A 24,987-nucleotide genomic window follows, 5' to 3' on the forward strand; every position below is an offset into this window, starting at 1 on the left:
GAGTCTTGCTCTGTTGCCCAGGCTGGAGTATAGTGGTGCGATCTTGGCTCACTGCCACCTCCACCTCCTGGGTTCAAGCAATTCTCCTGCCTCAGCCTCCCAAGTAGCTTAGAGTACAGGCGCATACCGCTGTGCCTGGCTAATTTTTTGTATTTTAGTAAAAATGGGGTTTGACCATGTTGTCCAGGCTGGTTCTTGAACTCAGGCAATCTGCCTGCCTCATCCTCCCAAAGTGCTAGGATTACAGGCATTAGCCACTGTGCCTGGCTGTGCAATTTATTTTAAAAAACAAAAATACAGTCATACTATTGAAGGCTCAAAAAATAGAAATTTTCAAGGTCTCACTAGCTTTATAAAACCACAGATAGTAAGCTTTTTGTATTTACTTACAGCCCTTTTTCTTTTGTCTTCCTTTTTAAGATAGTTGCAGTCATAGTGTACATTCAAGTTTTTTCCCTCTTTAATAGTAATTTGAAATAAAATTTACATACCATATAATTCACCCATTTCAAGTGACATCATTCAGTGGTTTTGGCATATTACATTATTCATTTTGTGAATTGTATAATACATTTTGAATCAAATAACAAAATTTGCCATTTTAATCATTTAAGTGTATAATTACATAATGAATTGTATAACAAAATTTGCCATTGTAATCATTTAAGTGTACAGTTCAGTGGCATTAATTACATTAACAGTATTGGGAAACCATTACCACTGTTTCTGAAACTTTTTCATCAACCCAAATATAAACTGTAACCATTACATGCATAAGTGGAATCATACAATGTGCTTTTGTGTCTATCTTATTTCACTTAGCATAATGTTTTCAAGATTCTATATTGAGTTTTTATCCTGCCTTTTTAAGATACCATATCAAAACATTTTTCCATGTTAATTCTTACATAGCACTCATAGTTTTTAAAGGTTTTAAGTTTAGAACAATGTTAGGGGTATGTTATTCTTTAACTAGTTGTATTTAATCAGGATTTCTCCGTTCAAGTGACAGAAACCCAACCTAAGTTACTTTATGCTTACAAGAGAATTGTTTGGCTCGTGGAAGTGGGAAGTATAGAAGGTATATCTGGCTTTCAGCAGGATCCAGGGACTCCAGAGAAGCCCCAGGAAGCTGTCTGTTTCCAAGACCCGTAGCTCTACCTGCCTCTCTGTGCCTTCATTCCCAGAAAGCTACTCCCTACGTTGTATCAGAGATGAATATGAGAAGGTCCAAGCTTACATCCTCCTGCCAACTAGCAATCTCAGCAAAAGGAGTATATTTTCTTTACCAGTTTCTCCAGCAGGAGTCCTATAGTGAATCATGTTAACTCACATGCCTAACCTTAGAATTCTGGAATGGGATCAGGCCTGTCCAAAACACAGGAGCTAAGAATGGGGAAATGGTGATTCCCTAAAGGGATGATGGAACAAGCCTGTATTTACCTTACTGGTATATAAGCACATTGACTTACTGACTTACTGGTCAAGTTGAACATGCAATATCATCCGTGGACTAAATGAGCAGTAACAGCCTGGTCATCACAGAGACTGTTTTTGTAATAAGTTTTTCATAAATCAGGGGTCATCAACCTCTTTAACCCCATTTGTTTCTAGCAGGATTAAATACCAGTGGGTGCTGTGGAACCTATTGTTAAGCCTGAAGTCAAACAGAAAAGGGATTTTTTAGAAAGAAAAACAGGGCCAGGTATGGTTGCTCACACCTGTAATCCCAACACTTTGGGAGGCTGAGGCAGGAGGATCCCTTCAGTCCAGAAGTTCAGGACTGGCTAACATGATGAGACTCTGTCTCTAAAAAAATTTTTAAAATTTTTAAAAAGAAAGAAAAATAAAGGTAGAGGCCACAGAAAGACATGCATGTGTTTTAAAATAGAATCCTATTATTATTATTATTATTATTATTATTATTATTATTATTTGAGGAAGGGTTTCACTCTGTCACCCAAGCTGGAATGCAGTGGCCCGATCTTGGCTTACTGCAACCTCCATCTCCAGGGTTCAAGCAGTGCTCCTGCCTCAGCCTCCCAAGTAGCTGGGATTATAGGTGTCTGCCAGTGCACCCAGCTAATTTTTGTATTTTTAGTAGAGACAGGGTTTCACCATGTTGGGCAAGCTGGTCTTGAACTCCTGACATCAGGTGATATATCCACCTTGGCCTCCCAAAGTACTGGGATTACAGGCATGAGCCACCACATCCGGTCAGAATGCCATTATTAACTGCCTACATCCATCTCTTGTAACATTTGTTCTATAAGTTATCTAAGCTTGTCGTATATTGGTTATACTTTACTATAAAGCACAAGTACAGTTTCACTGCCACCCTGGTTATTGGACTGACTGCTCTTTCTTGTTTCCTAAGGCACAACGACTCTGTAAACGCTGTGGTCAAGCATGGAGAGCTGCAACACTTGAAGGCTGGAAACTGTATCATGACCCTAATGTTAATGGAGGTATTTTAGTAGATTTTATTCTGACAGTTGGGGACAAAGGCATTTTGCTCTAAATGCCAATCTTTGTGAACTGTAGCTTCTCTTTTTAGAAAGGATTGTAATGAGGTCTCATTTTAAACTATATTTTCTTTCTTTTACTGTTTTATAGGAACAGAATTAGAACCTGTTGAAGGGAATCCATATAGACGCATTTGGAAAATAAGTTGTTGGAGAATGGCAGAAGATGTAAGATAAATAAAATATTCAGTAATACTGCTTTCAACTCCAGGTTAATTAATTGAAAGCCTATTCAGGAGCTGCAAAACATTGAAAGTAGTGTAAAACTGGTTTTCAAAAACTTCCAGTGAAATTGAGGAATAGGTTTAACACTTAGTTTTTAGTACTTAGTGTTTTATCGGAATTATTAAAACACTAAGTACTAAAAATTAAACACTGATATAAGGCAGAAATGTAAAGGAGGTACCAAATGAGTTTAGAGAAAAAGTACTGGGATAAAGCTTAAAGCTGGCTTCTCTGCGGAAAGAATTGAATTGAACTTTTAAAACTTACTGGGATTTGGGTTGTTGGGAATGAAAACAAGAGGAAGGAATTCTAGGTAGGATATATAGATTGGCAAATTCAAAGTGAGGTAGATCTGCCAGCTTGGAGTAGAGCGCTCATAAAGGAAATACAGTCAGTTCTGTTGTAACATGACATAGGTATTCCTAAAAGTTGCCACAATGTGCAACACTGTGCAGAAACCCCACAGGGCTTATAGGAAAATGGAGTTAAGAGAAAAATACTCAAAAACTTCATTAGGGTTACGTAAAACAATAAAAAGTTAATAAAAATGGTAGCATGGTTTTGCATCTGTCAAACAGTTTTAAAAATACATATACTGACAAACAGTTTAAAAAATACATAAATACGCCAGGCACGGTGGCTCATGCCTGTAATCCCAGCACTTTGAGAGGCCAAGGTGGGCGGATCACAAGGTCAAGAGATAGAAACCATCCTGGCCAATATGGTGAAACCCCGTCTCTACTAAAAAATACAAAAAATTAGCTGGGTGTGGTGGCACACGGCTGTAGTCCCAGCTACTCGGGAGACTGAGGCGAGAATTGCTTGAACCCGGGAGGGGGAGGTTGCAGTCAGCCAAGATCACGCCACTGCACTCTAGCCTGGCACCTGGTGACAGAGCAAGACTCTGTCTAAAAAAAAAAAAACATAAATACTACAATAAACATGGCACTTTACTATTGGGAAACACTGCAAAGGAGAAAGGACTTACAGAGTGCCTCCATAAATTGGTTATGAGTAACACATAAACAAGGAACAACAAACTGCGGAAGGCTACAGGAGGCCTCTGAGGAGGAAGGCCTCTCCATGCCTCATGTTCTGGTGCAGGGTGACCTGGGCTCTGTTACCATAATCATTGTGCTCAAGGATGTAAAACCCCTTCATAGCACTATGACATAGCCAGACTTGTAGATGCCTTGTAAGGAGTTCTCTTAGCTGTACATAGATAATCAGCTAAAGATAACCACATGTTCTTGTTTTGTGAAACTCCCAAACTGCCACTGTTATCGATCCTTAGGATGATACACCAGTTCTGGCTCACTGATTGACTTCCAGCTCACTGGTTCATCCCACCATCACTCCACCCCTACTCTATAGATCAAAGTGATTGTAATCAGTAAATAGTGTGGATGATCAGAGCTCGGGACCTTCACTGTCATCTCCAGAGTAATGAAGTGATGGCCCCCTGGTCCCACTTTTTCTCTTAATCTGTCTTTTTCTCATTTTTTTGTCGCTACTGAACTCGGGGTACCCACAAATGATGTAGGGCTGGCTCCCTACATTCTGGTGCCCAGTGTGGAGTTCATGGATCCCTACATTCTGGCACCAAAGTGTGGGGCTCATGGATTCCCTACACTTTACCTTGAAAAGGACCTAAAGCATCTTGTAGAATTGGATGTTAAAGTGGCAGAAGCTTTAGGGCACATGACAGAAGTGTTTTAAGAAGATCAGCATGGCAGTGGAAAAAGAGACTTAAAATTAGATAGACAAAAGGCTGAGAAAGTAATTAGGAGCCTGTCAGAGTTATTTGGACACTAAGTCATAAGGGTCTGTCATAGGATAGTATTGTTGGGAATGGAAAAGAAGGGAGAAACATTGGTTGGGACCAGTGATTAGAAACAGAAAGCAGAAGTGGGCTCAGTTATGCAGTAAAAGTCTCTGAAGTTTCTTGTTTGGATGGCAAGAAAACTGGAAATACCATTAATAGAATCCCAAAAGTAAAATGGGGGAAATTAGTTAGTTCTACATAGGAATTAGATGCAAATGGATGCATGCCTTGTTTTGATGTTGTACATAGGTCAGTATCGGAGAGTATCAGGTATTTAAAAACATTCTGGGAGAAAATACCTATGTAGGTTCTATATGGAATAAAATTTGATTAAAATATTCAAACCATCCATTAGAGCTGGATCTGCTTTCACCCAATATTTGACATTTAAGTGTTTTACTTTTTTCTCTAGATTTCAGCATTGATTATTTCATCAAACTGAAGTTCTTCCTTCTTATTGTCCCACTAGATCTTTCACTAAAGTTTAAAAACTATCAAATAAATAGGTTCAGTCTAGAAGATAATGCATAACTCCAGATTATGAGGAAAATTGACATACTAAGAAAAACAGTATTTCAATTGTTTATATTCATTGTGTTTTAGGAGCTTTTTAATAGATACGAGAGAGCAATTTATGCAGCCTTAAGTGGGAATCTTAAGCAGGTATGCAATCTGTTTTAATGTTTAAATTTTTTCTGTGGAGTAAAATTACATACATAAAATACTCTAACAGTTGTATATAACAAATATAAACTTAACTGTATATACTTAAGTATGTACATACATACATATAGCAATGATAGATAATCATGAATCAGATAGTGACTTGTTCTGCTTAATTTGATGTATTCCTTAACGTGCATGGTGTTTTAATGAATGAAATCAGATTTCAGTTTTTAACTAAGAATTGTAAATTTAACTGCAACACACATTTATTGATGACTTATAATACTCATAGCTGTTAGCAGATATGTGCCACAAAGGCACAGTGAGTCCTTGGGTTGTCTTACATATCCATGTTTTTCTCACAACCCACTACTCTCTACATATTATAGCTATCTTGAGGGATACTATAATAATCAGTTAAAATGTCATATCAGCATGGAAAACTGATGTTCTAAACTCAGTATGAAAAAATCGTAACAGTTCAAACATCTTAGAAGATGTAGTTGGGGAGGGAAAGGTTATTTGGCACAATTTTTTTAAAAATCCACCATGTTTTATATCATTATAAAGTGATGTTATAGTCTGTGTCATTGGATGTATGCTTTTCCTTTCTTTTCTGTTGAATATGTCTATTATATATTTCTGTTTTGTAATGGGGAAAAAGCTGCTTCCTGTCTGTGACACCTGGGAAGACACAGTGTGGGCCTACTTCCGGGTGATGGTGGACAGTCTGGTAGAACAGGAAATCCAGACATCAGTAGCAACTCTGGATGAAACTGAAGAACTCCCTAGAGAATATCTGGAAGTAAAGTGAGTTTGTTGGATTGTTTTGAGTCATGGTGATTTATAGCATGCTCTTTAATGTTTCATTTTACAGCCCTTTTTCATATTATTAATGTTATTCTGTTCTTTTCTCATTTCTTTTGAAGCTGGACCTTAGAAAAGGTTTTTGAGGAACTTCAAGCTACTGACAAAAAGGTAAATGTTAATAGGAACATGTTACATATCTGGATTAGGAAACAATGTCATTCTATTGTACACTGTAGCTGAAAGGAAAAAATAGGTGGAACTTTCTCCTTTCTTTTTCTCACTTACTAAAAATAAAAATCATTCTTTGAAAGGAAGAAAATTACATAACTGATATATCATTTTTAGTTTTTTGTTTAGGATTACTTTCATCTAAGTATATGCACGTAAGCTATATTTATTCCTTTCTTTTTAAAATTTAAAATACATTATGGAAAATTAATAAGACTTTATTTTCCTGGATCTTAAAATCTAATATTTTCTAAAAATTATATTATTTTAAAAATGCCTAAAGAACCTTAGTAATATTGTATGTACTTGTACAGTAAAATAATTTAAGGATGTTTACAATAAAATAATATAAGGATGTATAAATAAAACCTTTATAGTAATTTTCCACCTTTTTATGGTTGTTCCCTTGAGATGATAAAACATACTGATATGTATCCTTCTGTATTTCTTTTCATGATCTTACAAATATGTGTAAATAATGTAGATATTCCAAGAATTTTGATTTTGTGTTTTTCATATTGTACTACATGTTACTCTGCAGCTTGATTTTTTTTTTCATTTAATGATAATCTCCAATTTAGTTGATTCATTTTCACTTAACCTTAGTCCTTTTAATAAATACATAATTTTTTTGTTTTGTTTTGTGTTTTTTTTTGAGACAGAGTTTCGCTCTTGTGGCCCAGGCTGGAGTGCAATAGTGCGATCTTGGCTCACCTCAACCTCCGCCTCCTGGGTTCAAGCAGTTCTCCTGCCTCAGCTTCCCGAGTAGCTGGGATTACAGGCATGCACTACCATTCCCAGCTAATTTTTTGTATTTTTAGTAGAGATGGGGTTTTTCCATGTTGGTCAGACTGGTCTCGAATTCATGACCTCAGGTGATCTGCCCACCTCAGCCTCCCAAAGTGCTGGGATTACAGGCATGAACCACCACATCCAGCCCAAATACATAATGTTCTATAGAATAATGTATAATTTATTTTATTCATTCCCCTTTGGGTAATATTTAGGTTATTTCTAGTGCTATAATGAACTTATATATGTGTGTGTACTTAGCTACTAGTCCTTCTGTTTCTTTAGGCCAAGTGTCCTGAAAGCAGGGTTACTGGGTTAAGGAGTATGAGTATATGCTTTATACATTGTATATGATATATACAATGTTTCTGAATGAATTCTCTGAAGACATCATGTTGTATACATTACAAATATATACAATAAAAATAAATAAAAAGGCCAGACATGGTGGTTCATGCCTGTAATCCCAGCACTTGGGAGGCAAAGGTGGGAGGATCACTTGAGGCCAGGAGTTTGAGACCAGCCTGTGCATCATAGCAAAACCTCATCCCTAAAAAAAAGTTAGCTGGGTGTGGTGGTGTACCCACTTGCAGTCCCAGCTACTCTAGAGGCTGAAGTGGGAGGATCACTTGAGCCCAGGAGGTCATGGCTTCAGTGAGCATGGGCAACAGAGCAAGGCCCTATCTCAAAGAAAAAAGAAAAATTAAATAGATAGGTAGATAAGGAAACATTTTGAAATGGATGGCGCATCCCTGTAATCCCAACTACTTTGGAGGCTGAGGCAGGAGAATTGCCTGAATGCAGGAGACAGAGGTTGCAGTGAGCCAAGATCACAACATCGCACTCTAGGCTGGGCAACAAGAGCGAAACTCTGTCTCAAAAAAAAAAATTTTTTTTTTAATGGAAAAATAATTAATTTATTACCTGGTTGTGGCAGTTAAATTCATACTTCCACAAGGAATTTATTGAATTATACATTCTCACCAGTCTCAAATGTCACACTTTTTATGTTTTGCCAATGCATCAGAGTAGGTAGGAAATAAGAACTTGCTCTTCTACTCACATTTTCTTGTCTGTTCATAAGGCTGAGCATTCCCTTATGTTTATTGACCATTTGTGAATTTTTTGTTCATATCTTTTAGCTATTTTTCTGTGGGCTTTTATATTTTTCTTATATAAGAGCACTTGGTTTAGCAAGGAAATTAATGCTTTTTCTGTCAAGTGTTTATTACCAGTCTGTTATTTTGGAGATTCTAGCTAATGAAATAAAACAAGAAAATTAAGAAACAGATAGAAATACTAGAAAGGGAAGAACATTTACATATGACGAAAATATTAGTCTAGAAACTTAAAGCTCAGTAAGTTACTAGAATTAACAAAAGAATTCGTTAAAGTAGCTAGATACAAAAGTTTTTTTTAAGTCAGCCTTTTGTACTTGTTATAACTATTTAGAAAAGGATTTAGTACTCCCTCCCCAAAAGTTCCATTTAAATGAGTGATCAAAACTAAAGAGATATAGACATAAAAAATTAATCAAGGGTTACAAGTCCTTCATTTAAAAACTATAGACTCTTACTGAAGGCATAAAATAAGAAATAAATAGATATATCATGTTCCTGGATGAGGGCATTTAATATAAATATCACTTATTCCAAAATTAGCATAGAAACCTAATGCTTTGAAATATTACTTCTGGGCAGAAAGTTGTCAAGTAAAAGAATAATCGAGAATGGCAAGGACGTTTTGAAAAAGAACAATAGGCTGGACTTGGTGGCTCACACCTCTGATATCAGCACTTTTGAAGGCTAAGTCAGGAGGATCACTTGAGCTCAGGAGTTTGAGAGCAGCCTGGACAACATGACAAAACCCCATCTCTACAAAAAATTTTTAAAATTAGCCAGGTGTGGTGGCATGCACCTGTAGTTCCAGCTTCTCAGGAGGCTGAGGTGGGAGGATCACCTGAGCCTGGTGAGGTAGAGGCTGTAGTGAACCGTGATTGCATCACTGCACTCCAGCTTGGGCAACAGAATGAGACTCTGTCTCAAAAACAAACAAACAAAAAAACACACTCAAAAAAGGGAAAAAAATAATTATAGGGTACTTGCCTTAATAATAAAACTTATTATGAAGATACAACAAAACAGTATAGAACTGACATGAAAATAAACAGATGAGTGGAACACAAAGTCTAAACTAGATCCAAGTATATATGAGAATTTAACAGTCCAAACCAGATCCAAGTGTGTATGAGAACTTAACAGATGTCAGAGGTGACGTTTCATTTCAGAGGGAAAGGGATGGTTTATTTAAATAAATGGTGCTGGCATAATTGGCTTTCCATCTGGAAGAAAACAAAGTTAGACCCTACCTCATGCCATGTAATTAAAATAAATTCCAGATAGAGCAAAGGTTTGAATGTAAAAATGAACAAATGCTGAAAGAAAATTTAGACAGCTAACTAAATAAAAATTAAAAGTTTGACAACAAAAAATGAAATATTTTCTTCAAAAAATCAAGCTGCAAATAACTTACAAAAGGTTTTCTCTATTCTGTATGTGATCACTATTTTGTTTTTTTCATCCTTGGTGCCGTGTACAGAAGAGAATACTCAAAGAATGCTTTCGAGTACTGCTGCTCATGTTGAAAGAAATCTTAATTATTTTGCTTAGGTCACATGAGTTCTTCCTTTCTGGTACACCATGTGTAGTATCAAGATAAATAGGAATAAAATATAAGAATAAAAGTTTAATACCATTGAGAGATTAAATTGTTATAACATAGTCTCTACTTTCAAAGATGCTTTTCAGTTCTGGATTTGTAAGCTGTGAGTATATTCCAAAGGCAGTAGGCAGTATCCTTTCCATGTTTTATTTTGTTTTGATATTCCTAAGGCCCTTAATTTCCAACTTTTTCTTTCTATATGTTCCTTCAAAAGTTTAACATTTTTAGTTTAACAATGAATATATACTACAGAATGACCACTAGAAGATTTATGGAAAATTTAAAAAATTTTTTTCAGAGAGTTCTGGAAGAGAATCAAGAACATTATCATATAGTTCAAAAGTTTCTTATCCTGGGAGACATTGATGGTAAGATACAGTTTTATTTTACTTTGTTGTGTTTTGTTTTGTTTTGTTTTGTTTTGTTTTTTTCGGGGACAAAGTCTCACCCTGTCACCCAGACTGGAGTGCATTGGCACAACCTCAGCTCACTGCAACCTCCGTCTCCTGGGTTCATGCTATTCACTAGTCTTAACCTCCTGAGTAGCTGGGATTACAGGTGCACACCGCCACGCCCAGCTAATTTTTGTGTTGATAGTAGAGATGGGGTTTCATTATGTTGGCCAGGCTGGTCTGCAACTCCTGACCTCAGGTGATCCACCTGCCTCAGCTTCCCAAAGTGCTGTGTATTACAGGCATGGGATTACAGGGATGAGTGACCACGCCCAGCCCGTTTTATTTTACTTTGTATGAGTTCTTCATTGTCTTACGGTAATTTTTTTAAGTTATCCAAACAATGCATGTAACTTACCACGTCTTGATAAATATTAACCTATTTGAATGCAACTCTTTATGTCAGAGGTGACCTTTCATGTCATTTGGTTTTTATAAAACAAAGTTTGGATTTTACCCAGACTCTGTTTAAGAGAGTGTAGAGTTATATCATGGCTATTAATAATGAGACAGTGACTTTATTTATTTGAGATGGAGTTTTGCTCTTGTTGCCCAGGCTGGAGTGCAATGGCGTGATCTCAGCTCACCGCAACCTCAGCCTCCCAGGTTCAAGCAATTCTCCTGCTTCAGCCTCCTGAGTAGATAGGATTACAGGCATGCGCCACCATGCCTGGCCAATTTTTGTCTTTTTAGTGGAGACAGGGTTTCTCCATGTTGGTCAGGTTGGTCTTGAACTGTCGACCTCAGGCGATCTGCCCTCCTTGGCCTCCCAAAGTGCTGGGATTACAGGCGTGAGCCACTGCGCCTGGCCAATACAGTGACTTTAAAGCACTATAGGAGTGAAGTAAATGTTCTTGGTAATGTTTATTTTTTTCTTTTGATTTTATTCCTATTGTTGAATCTTTGCTTTGATGGCTTGTAGGTTTGATGGATGAGTTTAGCAGATGGCTTTCCAAAAGCAGAAACAATCTACCTGGACACCTTCTTCGCTTTATGACTCACCTCATTTTGTTTTTCCGTACTCTGGGACTACAGACCAAGGTATATAAAAAGAAACTATTTCTTCTCTATAATATTGATGCTGTGTACCTAGTGTCAGGAAAACACTACTTTTGTTGTTGTTGTTTTCTAGAAATGGTGATAATGAATCAAATGTCTTCCATATAGCCTTGTATAGTCACTCAACGATAACTCACTCTCAGTGAGTGACGCTTTAGAGTTCTAGTCTGTGACCACAGAATGCTGTTGGTTACCTGGTTTTTAATAAACTCATAATTTTATCCTTGTCTGTACCCACCTTTAAATCAACCAGCTAAGCTAACTAAACAAACTAAGTGCTATGTGAGATTTTAAAACTTTGTTGGTTGTTTTGTTGCTTTTTTTCTAAAAAAAAAATAATAATAACATTTTGGTCAGAGTACATGTACAAAGTGAATGATAAAGTAATTGAAAGCTTGGACTTTGGAGTAAGAGTCCTGAATTTATACCCTTATTCAGCAGCTTCTATCTGTGTAATTATGGGTAAATAAAACTTCCCTGGGTATTAATTTCTTCCTCTGTAAAATATGAACAATAATAGTAATTAGCCAAAAAGAGTTATGGTAAGGTTAAATCATGCGGTAGATGAACTGTGGTAAGCACTTAGCTTGGTGTATAGTTACTGCTCAATGGTAAACATTGCAATTATTAAATTATTTAATAGCAGAATTTGTATTAAAAATTTTATTACTCTTTAATATAAGCAGTTGAATTTATAATTATTATGTCTTTTTTTCCTATGAAGGAAGAAGTTTCTATTGAAGTTTTAAAGACATACATACAGGTAAACTTTGAGAACCTACAAACTTACTCTTTTTTACTATTTTAATGAAAACAAAAATCAGAATACTATTTTAATTCTCAATGATAAAAAAGCATCAGAATCCATAAGAGATCTTTTAATTATCAGCACAGTTGACCCTTGAACAACGCTGGGATTAGGAAAACACCCCTCCCCGCTGCACAATCAAAAATTCACTCTAACTTTTGACTCCCTAAAAACTTAACTACTGATACTCTATTGCTGATGAGAAACCATACCAATAACATAAACACCCAATTAACACATTTTGTATGTTACACGTATTATATACAGTCATCCCTCAGTATACTTGGGGGATTGGTTCCAGGACCCCCACATATAACAAAATCTGTGTATACTCATGTCCACAGTTGGCTCTGCACAACTTGCATGTATAAAAAGTTGGCCTTCCATATTTGCAGATTTCACATCCAGATAATACTATATTTTCTATGTAAGTTGAGTTGAAAAATATTCGTGCATAAGTGGACCTGCACAGTTCAAACCCATGTTGTTCAAAGCTCAACTGTACTGTATTATGATAATGTAAGCTAAAGAAAACATTACTAAGAAAATCAGCCGGGCGCGGTGGCTCACGCCTGTAATCCCAGCACTTTGGGAGGCCGAGGCGGGTGGATCACGAGTTCAAGAGATCGAGACCATCCTGGTCAACACGGTGAAACCCCGTCTCTACTAAAACTACAAAAAATTAGCTGGGCATGGTGGCACATGCCTGTAATCCCAGCTACTCAGGAGGCTGAGGCAGGAGAATTGCTTGAACCCAGGAGGCGGAGGTTGCGGTGAGCCGAGATAGTGCCATTGCACTCCAGCTTGGGTAACAAGAGCGAAACTCTGTCTCAAAAAAAAAAAGAAAATCATAAGGGCGAGGCATGGTGGCTCATACCTGTAATCCCAACACTCTGGGAGGCAGAGGCTGGAGGATTGCTTGAGTCCAGAAGTTTGCGATCAGCTGGGCAACATAGGGAGATCCCTCTCTCTACTACAAAAAATTATTTAAAATTAGCCAGGCACAGTGATTCATATCTGTAAACCCAACTACTTGGGAGGCTGAGGGAGGAATATTGAGGGAGCCCATAAGATGGAGGTTGCAGTGAACTGTGATCTCACCACACTGCCCTCCAGCTGGGTGAGAGTGAGACCATCTCAAAAAAAAAAAAAAAAACAATCAGGCCGGGCATGGTGGCTTGCACCTGTAATCCCAGCACTTTGGGAAGCCAAGGTGGGTGGATCACTTGAGCCCAGTAGTTCAGGACTAGCCTGGGCAACAGCGAGAACCTGTCTTTTTTTTAAAAAAGGTTAAAAAATTAATAAATAACTTTTAAAAATTAAAAAATTAATAAATAATAAAAATCGTACGAAAGAGAAACTACATTTATAGTATAGTACTGTAAGTTTATGCTGTCTGTTTACAGGATGAATTGTCTGTCTGAAATGGACAAATGATTCTCCTGCCTCAGCCTCTCGAGCAGCTGGGATTACAGGCATGTGCCACCATGCCTGGATAAATTTTGTATTTTTAGTAGAGATGGGGTTTTTGTCTTGTTCTCCAGGCTGGTCTCATGTGATCCGCCTGCCTCAGCCTCCCAAAGTGCTGGGATTCCAGGTGTGAACCACCATGCCCGGCCTCAAGTGATACTTCTTCCTCAGCCTCCCAAAGTGCTGGAATTATAGGCACAAGCCACCATACCCAGCCAATTTTTCAATATATTTATTGAAAAAAGTCCACATGTAAGTGAACCCACACAGTTCAAACATATGCTGTTAAAGAGCCAACTGCACTCACTTTTTAGAATTTAAAATTATTCTGGACTGGACACAGGGGCCCATGCCTGTAATCCCAGCACTTCAGGAGGTCAAGGTGGGCAGATCACTTGAGCCCAGGAGTTTAAGACCAGCCTAGCCAGCATAGTGAAAAGCCGTCTCTACTAAAAAAATACAAAAAATCAGTAGGGCATGGTGGCATGTGCCTGTAGTCCCACCTATTCGGGAGGCTAAAGTGGGAGGATCACCTGAACCCAGGATGCAGAGATTTCAATGAACCATGATCGTGCCACTACATCCCAGCCTGGGTGACAAGAGTGAGACCCTGTCTCAAATAAACAAATATAAAATGAAATTATGTTTAGCAACACAAATCCATATCTGTATGAACCTCTCCTGAATATCTTTGAGATTTTGAAGTAAACTTTTTTATTACTGACATACTTTGATCTTTTTCTGTTTTTTAGCTTTTAATAAGTGAGAAACATACAAATCTCATAGCATTTTATACCTGTCATTTGCCTCAAGACCTAGCTGTTGCCCATTATGCTTTATTTTTGGAAAGTGTTACAGAATTTGAGCAGCGCCACCATTGCTTGGAGTTGGCTAAAGAAGCAGGTAAAAATGGTTGAAAACTTTGTCTATTGACCTTTGTAGGCAAATACTCATTTTGGCTGTAGTAATATTTTTCCTAGTTTTAAATCTTATTTCTCTTTAGGGGAAAAAAGTAATAGAATTTTCAGGGAATTTCTGTTTTAGGACTAATGTTACTTACATTGTAACTCATATGTAAAATATATTTTAATTTTGGCATTTTCTCTTATATAAATATCTTTCATATTTTACGTATTTCATTTTTAAGAAATTATTGTTTCAAATTTACCAAATCATTGTGACTGTTTAGAGAATATTAGTATCAATGATTAATCTTTGTTTTTTGTCTCTTCAAAAAATAATTTAGATTTGGATGTTGCAACAATAACAAAAACCGTAGTTGAGAATATTCGAAAGAAAGATAACGGTGAATTTAGTCATCATGACCTGGCCCCAGCCCTAGATACTGGCACTACTGAGGTAATTTAGGATGGGGGGCAAAGGTGTTGTGTAACTTCTAATAATCTTTTATGTTATTCCTTGGTGAATTTCTCCCTTTGTAAAAGAAATTCTATGTTAGTTTTTCTTTTTTAAGAATGTTTCTTTGTCAGCCCAGACATGTTAAATTATAAAAATTGGCAGCAAATTTTAAGTCTTATGTAAAGGATTACTTATAGTATGTTTAAAGGAAGCTTCTTTAATAGAAAAAAAAATCTCAGCTTTGGTTTGTTGCTCATCAGGTTATTTTAAATACTTGTTAATCACTAACTTATGTAGCTTGCTTACTCATATTTTCAGAAAGGAATAGAAAGTTATATCTAAGAAAACTATTTTAGAGTAACATTTAAAGGAATCACATGGTTAAGTTGGTGAGACATACAATATATAATTCCAAATTAATAATTCAGTAAATTTTTTCTATAATTTATTTTTATTTATTTATTTATTTTGAGGCAAGGTCTGGCTCTGTTACCAAGGCTGGAGTGCAGTGCCGCTATCTCGGCTCACTACAACCTTTGCCTTCCAGACTCAAGCCATCTTCCTTCAGTCTCCCGAACAGCTGGGACTACAGGCATGTGCCACCATGCCCGGCTAATTTTTTATATTTTTTTGTAGAGACAGGGTTTTGCTATGTTGCCCAGGCTGGTCTTGAACTCATGAGCTCAAGGGATCTGCTTGCCTCGGCCTCCCAAAGTGCTAGGATTACAGATGTGAGCCACCATGTGTGGCAGTATTTTCTATAATTTAATAGAGAGCTGTTAAATATGATAATACACTAAGAAAAGTTAGATGTTATCATCATTTCATATAACTTGAGGAAAAATGATGTTTACTGCAAGTACAGGTGTAAGTTAATTCTACTAATTTGTAGAATATCTTTTTTAAAAAACCTGATATTCCTTTTTCTTTTTTTCCTCTTTAATAAATAGGAGGATCGCTTAAAAATTGATGTAATCGACTGGTTGGTATTTGACCCAGCACAGAGAGCAGAAGCACTGAAACAAGGCAATGCAATTATGAGAAAATTCTTGGGTATGCTATATTTTTATGCAGCTTCAAACTCCTGGGCTCCATTCATCTTCTTACCTCAGCCTCCCAAGTAGCTGGGTCTATAGGCTCCCACCACCACACCCACCTACTTTTTAAAAAAAAGTTTGTAGAGATGGTGTCTCACTATATTGCCTAGGCATGTCTCAAACTCCTGGCCTCAAGCAATCCTCCCACCTCCGCCTCCTTAAGTGCTGGGATTATATGAATGAGCCACCATACCTAGCCTTTTATTCTTTTTTTAAAAAGTTTTTGTTCAAATTTACAAGAAAAAAAAAACCCCACCAAAAAGTGGGCAAAGGATATGAACAGACACTTTTCAACAGACGACATATATGCAGCCAACAAACATGAAAAAAGCTTATCATCACTGGTCACTAGAGAAATGCAAATCAAAACCACATTGAGATACCATCTCATGCGAATTAGAATGGCGATCATTAAAAAAATCAGGAGACAACAGATGCTGGAGAGGATGTGGAGAAATAGGAACACTTTTGCACTGTTGGTGGGAGTGTAAATTAGTTCAACCATTGTGGAAGCCAGTGCAGCAATTCCTCAAGGATCTGGGAATAGAAATAATTTGACCCAGCAATCCCATTACTGGGTATATACCCAAAGGATTATAAATCATTCTATTATAAAGACACATGCACACATATGTTTTTTGCAGCACTGTTTACAATAGCAAAGTCTTGGAACCAACCCAAATACCCATCAGTGATAGACTGGATAAAGAAAATGTGGCACATATACACCAGGGAATATTATGCAGCCACAAAAAAAGATGAGTCATGTCCTTTTCAGGAACATGGATAAAGCTAGAAACCATCATTCTCAGCAAACTGACACAAGAACAGGAAACCAAACACTGCATGTTCTCACTCATAAGTGGGTGTTGAAAAGTGAGAACAAATGGACATAGGGAGGGGAACATCACACACTGGGGCCTGTTGGTGGGTGGGGGGCTAACGGAGGGATAGCAGGGGGTGAGAGGATGAAAAGAAAAGCAAAAAAAAAAAAAAGAAAAAGATAGTATTATTTGAGAGTATTTAGAATATTTGTTGAAGTACTTAAAATTTAGATTACTATTACTACATGATACTAGTCTTACGCAATTTTCTTTTTTAATTTGACGAGTTTTTAAAGATTTATTCATATTTATAGATAGGTGATAGATCTAGTTTAGTCAGTGTTACTTTCTGCTGCTGCATAAAGTTTTGTTATAGAAATAAGCCAAGGTTTATTGATTCATGCTCTCAGTAGTGAATGATTAAGTTGTTTCTAATATCTTACATTACAAACAATGCTCCAATAAATAATTTTGTTCATGTCTCCTTGAAAAAAAAACTTTTTGTTCAAATTCATGTATTTTTAAATTTTTTGGGGGGTTGTTTTTTGTTTTTGGTCCTTCCACTAGGGAGGAGAAAACCAGTTAGATATTTATCTATCAAACCTGGTATTATGAAACAAAACATTTTAATGGTGAATTTTCATTGTCCTAATCAATTTTGCAAATAGTAATAATCAGACTTTGAAAAACGTAATTGCTTTCTTTAAGACATAGAAATATGTAAAGGTAACTGTATTTGATGTATCCTTTTGTGTTAGTATCACATTGAGATAGGAAAAAGCCAGTCTATTAGGTAGAAAGATCACCAAGACCTTTAACAGAGTGCCTTAGGCCCTGAAATAGTTACAGGTCACTGTAAAAGTTGTAAACCAGTGATTTGACTCTTTTAGAAACCATTACACAGAAGCCCATAGGTCTTTAAAATTGTGTATCTTTTTTTCACAGCATCAAAAAAGCACGAAGCTGCAAAAGAAGTATTTGTGAAAATTCCTCAGGATTCTATAGCAGAAATCTATAATCAGTGGGAGGAACAAGGAATGGAAAGTCCACTTCCTGCTGAAGATGATAATGCTATCAGAGAACATTTGTGCATCAGAGCTTATTTGGTGAGACTATAAAAGAAAGCCACAGATGTGCTTCGTGATGATTTTTCTGATTCACTCTCAGAGTTTGAACTTTTTTCTAGAAGTAGTGTTAATGCATCTTACCTCTCTTGTGACTATAGTGCTGACTCATCCACAGGGGGTCTGACATTGTGACCTTGTCTTCATTAGCATGATTTTCTAATCTGTTAACCAACCAGGATCATCTCACATGGTAGACAGTGTCTATGATGTCCGGAAGTTATGTTTTCTTAAGATTTTATAAAAGCTTGTCTCAGCTTAAAATTTCTGCTTTTATCAATAACTGAGAAAAAGTAAGCTGCTGTAGGTTTGTTATGACTAAAATAACAGCATACTCATTCAAAATTCATTCAAGGCCAGATATGGTGACTCAGGCCTATAATCCCAACACTTTAGGATGCCAAGGCAGAATGTTTGAGCCTAGGAGTTCAAGACTGGCCTGAGCAACATAGTGAGACACCCCCACACACACATCTCTACAAAAAAATAAAAACAAAATTAGCCAGGCATGGTAGCATGTACTTGTAGTCCCAGCTACTTGAGAGGCTGAGGTGGGAGGTTCACTTGAGCCCAGGAAGTTGAGGCTGCAGTGAGCAGAGATCATGCCTTGTCTTCATCAGATCATGCACTCCAGCCTGGATGACAGAGCAAGGCCCTGTCTCAGAAACAAAAAAAAAAATTTTTTATTCCATAAATAATTACATAATTATAGTAGGTTAGGTAGTAGGGCCAAATCTGTGGATAACACCCTATCCTTGCCTTCTAAAAGCTAATAGACTAGTTAAGAAGACAAGTACACATGCATATGTTACAGATTGATAAATGTAAAGATAATATGTGATCTGGTGCTGAGATTGGAGAATATGCCAGAAAACACAATATATATACCTTGCTGTTGTTTGTCATTTGACAAAATATTTATTCATGGTATGACCTTTTTGTATGCAAAAAATAAATATTGAACAGTTTTGTTTCTTGATGCTGCAAAATTAAGAATCAAATGTTAAAAATTTTGATGAAACAAAAGTGAAAACTTTGGTTATTTTATATTTTGCGTTTTTTTATTTTACATTTTAGGAAGCCCATGAAACCTTTAATGAGTGGTTTAAGCACATGAATTCAGTTCCACAGAAACCTACTTTGATACCTCAACCAACTTTTACTGAGAAAGTAGCTCATGAACACAAAGAAAAGAAATATGAAGTAAGTTAAATATGGATCTAGGATGTACCTACTGCATCTTATAACTGTATGTTATATATTTAAAGAGATCATTTCTTCAGCAACTATCTTTCTATCATAACAGATAATCTTCCTGTTAATGTCCTGCTTTGGAAGACGCAATCTGTTTACTTACTTTTCTGTAGGTAATTAACCAAACATGAAAAATGCCTTCAGGTGACATGAACATTTATTTACAAAGTTAACCTTATTCAGCATTTTATTTAATTGCAGTCTGTTGATACTTATTTTTATATTTGGCAGACTTAAATGTCAACTCTTGAGAATGATGTTTTATATGTATATTCCTGTCTGTACTTTACAAATACATTATTTATTGGGTTTTATCCATTATATGTCTACCTTATGTTTGTTTTGCAGATGGATTTTGGTATTTGGAAAGGGCATTTAGACGCCCTAACTGCTGATGTGAAGGAGAAAATGTATAACGTCTTGTTGTTTGTTGATGGAGGGTGGCTTGTGGATGTTAGAGAGGTAAGCTGTGTGCATTGTTTATAGCCAGAAACCAAAACACTCACCATGTGTAAATGCTCTGTCTCCAAATAGGAGCATCTACAGATTTTATATAATTGTAGATATAGCTAAATCCCATATTTTAAGCTAAGCCAAAAATACTAGCTAGGGAATGGGAATATTTGATTCTTGGATAAACTATTAGTTCACATTTACTATGTTTACACAGGATACAAAAATCTAATTTAAAAAAATCTGGACCTAAATATTTATTATACATGTATGTGACTCAATTTACAGATATGAAGGTAACTTGAGTTACTGATAGCTGAGGTAGGGGCTGTCACCTCTGGGCTGTCCATTTTAATGACCTGGCAAACTTTTTAAAAACACTGCAGGGTTCCACTCCCAGAGATTCTGGTGTAATTGGTCTGAGGTAGGGCTGGAGTTTGTTTTTTTTTTTTTTTTTAATCACCTGGAGTGCTTTAATATAATATACAGCCTGTGTTGAGAACCAGTTACAGAAGTATTAAGTGCCATAAGAAAAGCACAGGTTTTTATGCTGATTCTCTTGAAGATAAAATTTTAATGTTGCAAAATGCTAATTAAGTGATACTTAAACTTTGAAAAGACTTCAGTGCTTTATTTGTATGTAAATCTTTGCTATTCTAATTATTATTTAATCTAAGTAGATTAGGTAGTGAAAGCCACAAAATAGTCTGGGGTCTTATAAAAATGGAGCCAAGTGTGGTGGCTCACGCCTGTTCTCCTAGCGCTTTGGGAGGCTGAGACAGGTGGATCACCTGAGGTCAGAAGCTTGAGACCAGCCTGGACAACAGGGCAAAACTCCGTTTCTACTAAAAATACAGAAAAATTAGCCAGGTGTGGTGGTTCATGCCTGTAGTCCCAGCTACTAGGGAGGCTGAGGCAGGAGAATGACTTGAACCCCCCAGGAGGCAGAGATTGCAGTGAGCTGAGATTGTGCCACTGCACTTCAGCCAAGGTGACAGGGCAAGACCTTGTCTCAAAAAAAAAATAAATAAAGTTTAGATAGAAGGCAATGAATGATACCATTTTATTTCATCAAGGGTTTTAAAATCAATGTTTGATCTCAATTATTTCTTTAAAACTAATCCAGAAAAGAGATTTTTTGAACAATTAAATAATTAATAATGATGTTTTAATCACCTTTGTTGAGTCAAGCCTGATGCTCTTATATATTCGATGATGTAGGGCACTATTCAAGGCTCCTGCTAACACGTGTCACTTGTATGTGAATTAGAAAATTGTAATTTCTGGCTGCAGTGGCTCACGCCTGTAATCCCAGCAGTTTGGGAGGCCAAGGCAGGTGGATCATATGAGGCCAGGAATTAGAGACCAGCCTGGCCAATATGGTGAAACCCTATCTCTACTAAAAATATAAAAAACTAGTCAGGTGTGGTGGCTCGTGCCTGTAATCCCAGCTAATAGGGAGGCTCAGGCGGGAGAATCCACGGAACCTGGAGGCAGAGGTTTCATTGAGCTGAGATTGTGCCACAGCACTCTAGCCTGGGTGACAGAGGGAGACTCTGTCTCAAAAAAAAAAAAAATTGTAATTCCCTTCCCTCACACAATAGGTTCCATGGCCAGTCCACACGACATGTAGAACAGAGCACAGGCTAGATTTCAGCCCCACTAACTTGCTTAGCCAGCCACCCTTGTGCAAGGCACGGCTGTATGCAATAGCCCTAGCATTATGCGGTGTTTTCATATAGCTACGCCTCAAGTTTTTAAATAGCTGTAGAATAGTCCCCTTAGTGTTAGGGCTGGTGGCACAGAGGGATGTCAGGGAGAATGGAGCAGGCAGCTCATCTTTACCTACCTTTCACCACCTCCATTACCTCTACCTCTAGCATAAGCCTCTACTGTCTTCCCTGGCTTCTCACTGTTCTTTATACAGTCCGTTCCTTATACAGATGTACTAGTGAACCTTTTAGAATGAAATATATGCAACCGTCCTACCCAGAACTTTCTGATGCCTTCTTATTACACTTGGAATAAAATCCATCTTTCTTTTCCTGATGTGCAAGAGTATACATACTTTTTTTTTTTAAACTAACCCCCTAATCTTGTGTCCTGTTCCCCCCTCACTATATTCTAGCCTTCTAGGCCTCTTCACTGGTTCCCTTCTGCCTAGAATGCTCCTTCACAAAGATATCTGCATGGATACTTTGTACTTCTTTTAGCAGTCTGCTCAAATGCCATCTCCCTCAAGAACCTCTCCCCAACCCAACCACCCTATTTAAAATAGCATGTATGCATGTATATATATACACACACTCCTGTCCCTTTTAATCTCCATAGCCTACATTAGTTTTTTTCAGAGCACTTAGCACAATCTTATATAATACATATTAGTTTATTTGGTTTTTGTATGTCTACCCTCATTAGAATATAACCATAATGAAGGGAGTAACCTTGTTTTATTTATTTCTTTGACTCTGGCACTTAAAGTAATGCTGAGCACATGGGAGGTGAGCACATGGGAGGCTTTCAATGATATTTGGTAAATGAATGATATTGCATTACTGAGGTGAAGATACTGTCTTTAGATTAGGAACAGCTATAATATCGGCCGGGCGCGGTGGCTCTTGCCTGTAATCCTAGCACTATGGGAGGCCGAGGTGGGTGGATCACCTGAGGTCAGGAGTTTAAGACCGGGCGCGGTGGCTCTTGCCTGTAATCCTAGCACTATGGGAGGCCGAGGTGGGTGGATCACCTGAGGTCAGGAGTTCAAGACCAACCTGGCCATCATGGTGAAACCCCACCTTAAAAAAATAAAAATAAAAATAAAAGGGCTTCCCGCCGCCCAAGATGCCGAAAGGAAAGAAGGCCAAGGGGAAGAAGGTGGCTCCGGCCCCTGCTGTCGTGAAGAAGCAGGAGGCCAAGAAAGTGGTGAATCCACTATTTGAGAAAAGGCCTAAAAATTTTGGTATTGGACAGGACATCCAGCCCAAAAGAGACCTCACCCGCTTTGTGAAATGGCCCCGCTATATCAGGTTGCAGCGGCAGAGAGCCATCCTCTATAAGCGGCTGAAAGTGCCCCCTGCAATTAACCAGTTCACCCAGGCCCTGGACCGCCAAACAGCTACTCAGCTGCTTAAGCTGGCCCACAAGTATAGACCAGAGACAAAACAAGAAAAGAAGCAGAGGCTGTTGGCCCGGGCCGAGAAGAAAGCGGCTGGCAAAGGGGACGTCCCCACTAAGAGACCACCTGTCCTTCGAGCAGGAGTTAACACCGTCACCACCTTGGTGGAAAACAAGAAAGCTCAGCTGGTGGTGATTGCACACGACGTGGATCCCATTGAGCTGGTTGTCTTCTTGCCTGCCCTGTGTCGTAAAATGGGAGTACCTTACTGCATTATCAAGGGGAAGGCAAGACTGGGACGTCTAGTCCACAGGAAGACCTGCACCACTGTCGCCTTCACACATGTTAACTCGGAAGACAAAGGTGCTTTGGCTAAGCTGGTGGAAGCTATCCGCACCAATTACAATGACAGATACGATGAGATCCGCCGTCACTGGGGAGGCAATGTCCTGGGTCCCAAGTCTGTGGCTCGCATCGCCAAGCTTGAAAAAGCAAAGGCTAAAGAACTTGCCACAAAACTGGGTTAAATGTACACTGATGAGTTTTCTGTAAATAAAAATAATTAAAACAAAAAAAAAAATAAATAAATAAAAGGAATAGCTATAATATCAGTACCAATCAACTTTTGCTATCAACACATATTAGGTAATGAGTTTTTCTCACACATAAGGCACTATATATCTCTAGTGGAAATAATCTTTCTATTTTACATATTTACGGGCTATTTCAAAGCTTTTCTTAATTCAGATGAGAAAAATGTCTTTGGTTGTAGCAGAGCTATTTATTTGCTTTTCCTTGTGGCAAATTGCTGGGTATGTCAGCCATTACCCTGGATGGTTGCTGGCAGCCCACCTGCTAGTATAGGAATTCATTATAATTAGCAGAAGAGATCAACTGCAGCACACTCTGATACTGTGGCAGCAACAGGATTTAGGAAAAGCAAGTCAGGATCCATCGTATGAGATGAGAAAGTAACCTGCTGCTACTTTCAAGCAACACAGAGTCAGGAACCAGGGGCACCTGGCCTCTTTAACATAGAAGGATTACATTGGAGCACAAATGAACGGTCCAGAAAGAAGCAGTTCTTATTCTTACTGGGTTCTAGGTTGGGATCACTAATATGAATTTACGTAAAACCTTGAAGTATTTTAAATCCACCTCTGGGCCAGGCATGGTGGCTCATGCCTGTAATCCAAGCACTTTGGAGGCCAAGGCGGGCAGATCACCTAAGGTTGGGAGTTCAAGACCAGCCTGACCAACATGGTGAAACCCCATTTTAAAAAAAAAAAAAAGAAATCCACCTCTGAAGGTAGCCAGTATCTATTTGAGAACAGAAATAAAGGTGTTTTCCCTTATAAAGAAGCACTTTAATACTTGCTCATATGTATTTATGCTTCAAACAGGACCAAAATATTGATAGTAATTTTTCCTATGTGTGGAAAACTGACCTAAATTAGGCTAAATTAGTATAATTACTCCTTGGTATAATTACCAGATTATATTTTGTTATTGATTAACCCCTCCACTTATATCTCCATTTGAAAAATGCTTTCGCATTTTAATATAGCCTCTCACATGAAGATATTTTTAAATATTTTATTAGGCTTTTCAAAGGAGCAGTTATTATTTTAGCTCGTCCTTTTTTTTTCTTTTTTTTTTTTCTGCATTACTGCTGTTGATTTCCTTTCTATTTTTAAGATTATTTCAGAAATTGTATGTGTCATTCCTGTAGTCCCAGCACTTTGGGAGGCTGAGCCAGGAGGATCACTTGAGCCCAAGAATTTGATTACCAGCTTGGACAACATAGGGAGACCCCAACTCTACAAATAATAAAAAAAAAATTAGCCGGGCATGGTGGCACATGCCTGTGGTTCTTAGCTACTTGGGAGGCTGAGGTAGGAGGGTTGCTTGAGCCCAGAGGTCAAGGCTTCAGGGAGCCATGATTGCACCACTGCATTTCAGACTGGGTGACAGAGCAAGATATCGTCTCAAAAAAGAAGAAAAATGAAATAAAAAAAAAAAATCATGTGGTTGGGTACTTTTTAATTATTTTCATTTTCAGATTTGTTGTAAGTAAATGTAGTGGGCATAAGAAGTTTACTCTTTTTTCTGTACTTTTACTCTTCACATAGATTTGAAGAAAGATCCATGTATGTATAAAGGAATGCCAACTGTTTTTC

The 24,987-nt window shown here is 37.6% G+C and overlaps 2 protein-coding genes across 3 annotated transcripts in view; both read left to right on the forward strand.

Annotated features, from left to right (window-relative positions):
* NUP107 (nucleoporin 107) overlaps nt 1–24,987 on the forward strand; it is a 55,451-nt gene that overhangs the window by 29,031 nt on the left and 1,433 nt on the right. For both annotated transcript variants that reach the window (XM_012444903.2, XM_064377315.1), the window contains exons 13-26: nt 2,378–2,468; nt 2,617–2,693; nt 5,179–5,238; nt 5,906–6,051; nt 6,171–6,219; nt 10,091–10,160; nt 11,167–11,285; nt 12,028–12,066; nt 14,334–14,484; nt 14,828–14,940; nt 15,891–15,993; nt 17,807–17,967; nt 19,063–19,188; nt 19,588–19,701. In XM_012444903.2, coding sequence (XP_012300326.1) covers nt 2,378–2,468; nt 2,617–2,693; nt 5,179–5,238; nt 5,906–6,051; nt 6,171–6,219; nt 10,091–10,160; nt 11,167–11,285; nt 12,028–12,066; nt 14,334–14,484; nt 14,828–14,940; nt 15,891–15,993; nt 17,807–17,967; nt 19,063–19,188; nt 19,588–19,701 — 1,419 coding nt within the window. The remainder of the gene's footprint in view (nt 1–2,377; nt 2,469–2,616; nt 2,694–5,178; nt 5,239–5,905; nt 6,052–6,170; nt 6,220–10,090; nt 10,161–11,166; nt 11,286–12,027; nt 12,067–14,333; nt 14,485–14,827; nt 14,941–15,890; nt 15,994–17,806; nt 17,968–19,062; nt 19,189–19,587; nt 19,702–24,987) is intronic.
* Nucleotides 22,518–23,345, forward strand: LOC135275402 (large ribosomal subunit protein eL8). Its single transcript, XM_064377317.1, has one exon. It carries the CDS (start codon nt 22,534–22,536, stop codon nt 23,332–23,334), a length of 801 nt encoding a protein of 266 aa, XP_064233387.1. The 5' UTR covers nt 22,518–22,533; the 3' UTR covers nt 23,335–23,345.

The sequence above is a fragment of the Aotus nancymaae genome, unplaced genomic scaffold (genome assembly GCF_030222135.1).
Source record: "Aotus nancymaae isolate 86718 unplaced genomic scaffold, 86718_ANA_hifiasm-v0.15.2.pri h1tg000016l, whole genome shotgun sequence".
NCBI lineage: Eukaryota > Metazoa > Chordata > Mammalia > Primates > Aotidae > Aotus > Aotus nancymaae.

Excerpts from the sequence above, each read along its gene's own strand:
- LOC135275402 (XM_064377317.1), top strand. The coding sequence starts at position 22,534 with ATGCCGAAAGGAAAGAAGGCCAAGGGGAAGAAGGTGGCTCCGGCCCCT.